The 7510-nt window shown below is 32.4% G+C and overlaps 1 protein-coding gene across 2 annotated transcripts; it reads right to left on the bottom strand.

Annotated features, from left to right (window-relative positions):
* Window positions 1–2438: 2438 nt before the first annotated feature.
* LOC144558390 (cyclin-B2-1-like) lies at window positions 2439–6755 on the bottom strand. Of its 2 annotated transcripts, none has more exons than XM_078307235.1 (10): window positions 6640–6755; window positions 6331–6400; window positions 6144–6237; window positions 5597–5714; window positions 5145–5285; window positions 4469–4558; window positions 3907–4128; window positions 3380–3478; window positions 3096–3274; window positions 2439–2832 (listed from the first exon to the last, which is right to left on the bottom strand). In XM_078307235.1, the coding sequence occupies exons 2-10, from the start codon at window positions 6386–6388 to the stop codon at window positions 2697–2699; spliced, it is 1137 nt and encodes a 378-aa protein (XP_078163361.1). In that variant the 5' UTR covers window positions 6389–6400; window positions 6640–6755; the 3' UTR covers window positions 2439–2696. The 2 variants fall into 2 exon arrangements, with proteins under 2 accessions (XP_078163361.1, XP_078163362.1); XM_078307236.1 differs by having other exon boundaries at window positions 5145–5282.
* Between the last annotated feature and the right edge of the window lie 755 nt (window positions 6756–7510).

The following is a 7510-nucleotide window of genomic DNA, read 5'->3' as shown; positions in this document are numbered from 1 at the left end:
AGACAAAAAAAATAGTTAAAACGTGCTAACTACCACCAAAGAGCAAGATTAATGCTATTTTATTAATAGTCAAAACATATAGTATTCATACCTACGAATTTATAGTATTCATACTTATTATCATAAACATTTGTCATATGTAAACACAAGCTGGAGGGGACCAGTAACAACCAGGGGGACCGCTGACGTCTTGTGACAGCCTGGATTGGGGACCGCAATCGTCTGAAAGCGACATTTGCCAAGATTGGGGACCACTACAGCGAAACTATATATTATTCATATCTAAATAAAGAAGTATTCATATCTAAACAAATGAAGTATTCATACTGACGATTATGAAGTATTCATACATGTTTGAAATAATTTATACAATTCAAATTCAAAGTCAGATTCATCTCTCACCCCACCTCTTCCAAGAAGTATTCATACTGACGATTACGAAGTATTCATACATGTTCAAAATAATTTATACAATTCAAAATTCATTGTCAAATTCATCTCTCTCACCCACCTCTTCCAAGAAGTATTCATATCTAACATGAAGTATGCATATCTAACAAATGAAGTATTCATATCTAACTAATGAAGTACTCAATATATAACAAATGAAATATTCATATATATAACTATTCATATCTAACTAATAAAGTATTCACACATGACACTAACAATATTCACATCTGACACTAATAATATTCACACCTGCCCAGATTGGGACCAAGAAATATTCTCAACAGACTAGTATGCATATCTAAAACAATGAAGTATTCATACATGTTCGAAATAATTTATACAATTCAAAATTCAAAGTCAGATTCATCTCTCTCATCCCACCTCTTCCAAGAAGTATTCATATGTAACATGAAGTACGCATATCTAACAACTGAAGTATTCATATCTAACTAATGAAGTATTCATATGTTGCATTGTGACAACCTTCGCTGGGCTAGCATGGACCCCCTCCAATGGTGCACCACGCTCTCTCCGCCGAATCTTGACGGTGCACCATGCTCTCCTCGTCAGATCTCGACGGTGCACCACGCTCTCCTCGCCGGATCTCGACGGTGCACCACGCTCTCCTCGTCACGTGAGAAGATTGAAGATTGAAGAGGGTGGGTTTTGACCACGTGAGAGAACAAAAAAAGAAAGTTGTTAGGGGGACAGATAGGGGACAGATTCAAGGGGGACAACATCTTTACTCAAAATTAATTTATTAACCTTCTAATTTTGACCAATTGACTTTATACTAAATTAATTCAAATGTTTAAAATTTTCACATGTAGACGCATCACTCTTAAGGTGGACGGGTTTTAATGGTTCAAATTCGTCATTTAGAACCAATTTGACAGGTTTTAAACTTGAGTTCACCAAAGGGTTTGGTGAACTTAAAGGACACCCTAGTTCTACTCTGATATTCATAATGAAATAGTTTTTTTTTTATTATTATTATTTTTTTTTTTATAATTGACGAGAATGCTAACAAAAATATTATAAGAAAAGTTTATTTACACAAAGATTCTAACTAAGAAATCCAATGAAGAAATTAATGGGGTTTTATCCCGTCTGGTTTATGCAAAAAAAAAAAAATCAGAATTCAGGTAATTTTATTATAAAAAGGAATAGAGTAACCTATGCTACATTTTGAAGAGTCGAAATTGGTAAAATCAGATTCCTCATTATGTTAATATTTAGCATTAAAATTCAACTTGACGGTAGATTGTATTTTTATTTAGCTCGAAGGCGTTAGCAATTAATCTCCATAGTAGTTTACTGACTAAATTAAAGCGCAATATTCAGGTAACTTATTTCCGAAACATGTTCTAGCTAGTTACTGGAAATAGTAAACCAACATAAAAGCTCAACATAATAACATCTCTCAAGAAAACTAATTAGCACCTGAGCACTATTTTAAGTGACCTGACCATTGCATTTCATGTCTTGTAGAGATTTTAGTTCTATGATTATCAGGATTGCCAAAGTTTGTGCTTAGGACAAAACAAATTTTGTAAAGACAATTTTTTTTTTTTTTATAGCTTTTAGTTCCCCAGCTAACAGAGAAGGAAATTCTAATTACCAATATGTTTAAAATATGATTTCTTAACTGCTGCCCTTCACTGTTCCTCATTCTATTACCATAATTTTTTTAAAATAAAATCATTTAATTGCTTTTGTATATACTCCCATCTTTTCAATATCAATATGAGATATATGGTAATACATTTTCCCTGTTCCATTGTCATCTATCTATCTCACTAATATTATTATTGTTTTAATTTTATTATATTGTCTTTATGATGTTAGTTGTATGCTTTGCAGTATTTCTGACAGAGACATCTCACAGCAAAAAATACAAGTTCCTTCTTTTTTATCGGTTTTTACCTCGCAGCAAAAACCCTCTAATGTAAGAACAAATGACTTAATTCTTCAGACAAAATATATATAAGAAATAATTCTGCAACTAATTATGGTTCAAGCAGCTAAAAAACTTCTTCAAAAGTTCATATCTGACAACAGCATGTTGAACAAAAGCTCACTACTACATGAACAAAATAAGCTAAAACACTTAAAATGAAAAGAAAACTGATGTCAGTTCTCACTTCAAGCAACTTGAGTTGCATTTTCTTTTGCAACTTGAGTTGCATGAGAACTCACTGCAGCGGACTTCACATGATTTTTATAATATCAGCACAGAACCTTCACTCCAACAAAAAGAGCGCCGGCTCAGATTTCGCAACACAGCCATATTTGTATGCGCTATACTTCCTGTGGACCCCCGTCAATTTTCCTGTACCAGACTTCTGGTGCAGTTCCACCATCAGTCTTGAGCATTCACTATAAAATATTAAAAAAAGAAGAAGATAAAATTAGACAGCAGACCTGAACTGCATGTTGTATCAACAGCATGTTGTATCAAAATAACACACTATATGCAATAATGGAAGATGCAGTGCAAAATAAAAGAAAATGACTTAGAATCTATGTAATTTTTCTGTTCTGAGGTTTAACATAGAACTTCAAATTTGAATATGTATTCTAATTGAAAAAGATTCAACTTAAGTAATTGATACTAGTTCAAAATACTGGTATACACTTACATTAGCTGGTCTTGAGAATAGGTAGAATGAAACTGGCTTGTTTTGGTCCAGAGCTTGTACCCCTTGAGTGAGCACTGAGCAGTGTATACCGCTGCTGCGGCGAGGAGAGAAGGTCGGTACCGCAACATGTTGTAATCCACCAAGCACAACTCCATCAAAAAATATGAAAGGAACTCCATCTATGATCACAAAACAAAAACAAAAATAAAAATAAATATATTGTTGGGTAAAATAAAACAATCATATTTGATTATAAAAACAATTAGAGTATAATAGTATAATACCTGTTTATCGGACTGAGCAGCCTGAAGAAACCGTTTCATGAAGACATATGGAGTTGGTACAGACATGTTGAATTGGAGAGTCTTTACCATCAGCCATTCCTGGTCAAATGTTGAAAACAATGTTACAATAGCTATTACATAAAGAAATTCTTCTAAAATATACCAGTAAGTTACAATATTTGCAAAAAGCACCCCATATATGAACACAAATTTGTTGTGACCATTTTATCAATTTTGCTTCCATCTTAAATTTGTTTATTATGGTTTTGATTTTCATAAGACCATCTTATCAATTTTGCTTCCATCTCAAATTTGTTTATTATGGTTTGAATTTCATAAGACCCTTTGCCCAATTTTTTTCACATCGAAAATAATTCTTGAAGCTAATATAGAATTTAGTTTTTTACCTATCCATTAAAAAGGTTTTCCTGGCAAATAATTAAGCTGGTTTTGCCAAATAAAATAAACAGCAGAGTTCACGCAACACACACACACACACACACAGAAAGTCTATAATGCCTTCTTACCATGCCAAGGATTTCCTGATGTCTGTAGGCATGGTCAGAGATTTGCACCAGATCCTCAACTATGGGCACAGAGACCTCCTCATACTTGCATGCAAGTAGCAATGCAGTAACTCCGACCAGCTGCAACTTCTTTCGTTGTACATTTTGCCGTTCGAGGAACCGGTCAATAATGTTCACGGTTAGGTACAGCGTCTCATCCATAAGCTCAAACTTGCAATGCACCTGAATAAGGAAAAGAGAGCAAAAAATTTAATTTATGATAGGCGAGTTACATTCAATTAAATTCTGACAATTTAATCATGTTTTTTCTTCAGAAGTTCCAAACTGAACTTAACTAAAGTCGACTAGTTACAATTTTAGGTTTGAAGATCATAAAATAAAGTCAACTGTTGTGAATTTTTTTATTATGTTTAGAAGTCCATTATATTCATTTTCCTTATGTTAAAAAATTGGGGGCATTTTTGTGATTTTTGTTACCTTAAATACTTGTTGCATTTTTGACATTTTTTTTACTTAGCACCTTTGTTTGAAAACATTACTGCTTTCTAATGTTTCAAAATACCTCTATGAGCCAGTTAATTAGAATCGCTCGCATCCGATCATTGATGTCTGGTTGAGTAGCCATGTAATCCGAGTCCACACAGCTTGTTTCCTGTGAAGAAAAAGTAATTAACTAATTACTTCTCAAATAAATAATATTAACACACTTTTTCTAACTTATTGAATAATCACTTTCCTCAAAGTTTGTTTTCTTGGCTCCAGATTAGCACTAAATTACATCTGGGCACCAAATTAACCATTATATTTGGCAATTAGACCACAAAATTATGACTCAATTTGGCTTCACTTTACCACAATTTTTGCAAATTAACATAGATATGACAACCTGATGAAATAATGCGGAACCAGCAAATTTTGAACAATGCACGATTAACAGGTACCACACCGGACAAACTTTCTTTTCCAAAGCAGTACGAAAGTGATTGATTTGCATATATTTTTGGCAAATAGACTACAATACGGACTCAACTGTGTCATCATTTTACCATAGGTCTGCAAAATTGTAAAATAAGGCTAGATTTGCATATCATAAAAAAAAATAAAGTTGAGATAGAGGAGGTAGCACAGTTGGTTAGGAAAAAGTTCGAGGACTGTTGGTTACCCAAAGGTCAAGAGTTTGATCCCCCCTCACGATTTCGCAGTCTTTGCGAGGGTTTTCAAAAAAAAGAAGAAGTTACCTCAATGTTTCTGTAAGTCTCATATATATCTTCGACGTAGTCAACGACCTTTAATGGGTTCTTGGCATCTGCACTATCTATATCAACCAAGGTAGTATCTTCCGAAACATCTTCCATTTCTATCTCCGACTCCCCTGACTTCTCCATTGATCACAATTTCCAAAATAATTTAACAAAATTAATGAGATTTACTACTTTCTTTTTCTTTGGGAGTAATACATTTCAACATTGAGTGCTTTAATAATAAATTACGGGTACCGTCAACTCTTTACATGGGTATATGGACAAGAAAAGAGTATAAATAATTTAACAAAGTTAATGAGATTTAGTACTTATTCTTTCCTTTGAGATTACTACATTTCAACATTAACTGATCTAACATTAAATTGTGGGTACCATCAGATCTTTACGAGGGTATATACGGACAAGAATAAAATATGGAATAGACAAACCATGTATTCCAATTCTTTGACCATTGGAATTGGTGAGTCGCTAACGGATTTATGATCGGCCACTTGATAGACGGCCAAAGAGAGTTGTTCTTTTTTGGCTTGTGAAGCTGCAAAACTCCTGACAATAACAATAAATATGATCAAAATTTGGTTTCAAAGGTGGTGAATTTTTATCGGGGATGCGATCTTGGTGTGATTTGATAACCTTAACAATGACAACCAAATCAATTCAAGAGAAAAACCTAAAAAAATACAACAACTCTGTAGCATGCCTAATATATTTATTATACACATATGGAGCATGCCTAGTATACTGAATTTCCTATGTAAACATTATTTTTGATGATTGTCAAGTTAACAATTGTAATTTTATCCTAATCCCATTTTATATATTTGGTTATTTTGTTTTGTTTTGTTTATTTTATACACATATGGAGCTTGCAACATTCTTTCTGCCAAGAAGAGAAAATGATTAGAGTAATAATCAGAATTAACATTTTATCACAAGACAAAGATAAAAGAAAGATATAAATTTGAAATAAATTACTCTGTCGATTGCTTCTTGGTGACTGGACAAGCATACGATCGTGGGGCCCCCACAAAATTTTCAATATTTCTTAAAGCTCTACGGTTTCCCATTTCTGCAAAAGGAAGGGAAGCAATAGGTTGAAAATCAAAGAAGAAAGAATGAATTTAACCTTTTGAATTAGTTATAAAGAATAAAAAAATTATACCCCCAAAATTAGTAGACGGTTTCGAAATAGCATGCTTGTTCTCATTAACTGTCTCCATTTCAAACAGTACCTTTCAGAAGAACAAAGAAACTCCAATTAATTTCAAATTTCCAAAAAAGATCAACCAAAAAGAGCGACCAAACTTTTGTCAAGAACTATTCGCATTGATAGAACAACTCTTTAATAGGAAAAAGAAAATCAAAGATTTCAGAAAACCTAGATTGATCAATAATTGAAAAGCAAAAGTAAAAGAATCATCTGAGGACGGAAACCCCAATAGATAAAACGAAATAGATTATAAAATGAAACCTTTTTCTTTCGCTCTTCCTCAGGTCAAATTATTGCGCAGAAGAGAAAGAGAGAGCAAGAAAGGAGAAGACGAAAGAAGCAATTAAAGACGGGAGATGTTAAGAGAGCCGTTAAAGGGCAGTGTCTGTCTCTATTTAAAAATAAATAAATAGAAGGGGATTTTATCGCCTCTTTTTCTCTCTCTTGCGGTGCGTCCAAAAATAGAATGGTAATTAATAAAGGAAAGTAATGGTTTTGGTTAAATATAGACGCAGCCGAAAATTTATATAACAATAAATAAACAATTAGTCGCAATATAAATCATACAGAAGAACGGAAAAATAATTATATTGTTTAAAAAAATATTGTATAATTTAAAAATGTCAAATGCATATTTTAGTGAAAAATAAAAAAAATATGATACATGAGTCATCCAAACAAGTTAAATGAGAAAAGAAAAATGAAATTGATGGATAAAAAAGAATAATGTAGTATATTTAAAAAAGTGTGAAGACTTATTCTTTATTTATTATAAATTAAATAAAAGTTAGACATAAAAAAAAAAAGTCGACAATGGGAAGCAGTTTTAAAAAATTCAATATATAAGAAAAACATGATATGACATTATAGACCACAATATTCTGATTAGCGAAACCAGATTATCGCTAATTAACAAAATAGTGCGAGAAAACAAAATGATGTTATAGGTAGTAATTGCCAGAGTAGAAATGAATTATTTAGCTTTATTACTTAGCTCTCTGGATGTTAAGAACAATAACGATCACAATTTTTTTTTTTTTATGTTGTTTTGCTGCTCTCTAGACGTACGTTGAGAACGATAATGTTCACATTTATTTTTACTAATTAGTACGAGGAGTGATTTGAATTAACG

Source organism: Carex rostrata, chromosome 8 (genome assembly GCF_964058835.1).
Source record: "Carex rostrata chromosome 8, lpCarRost1.2, whole genome shotgun sequence".
NCBI lineage: Eukaryota > Viridiplantae > Streptophyta > Magnoliopsida > Poales > Cyperaceae > Carex > Carex rostrata.
This window is presented reverse-complemented; position numbering and strand designations above follow the sequence as displayed.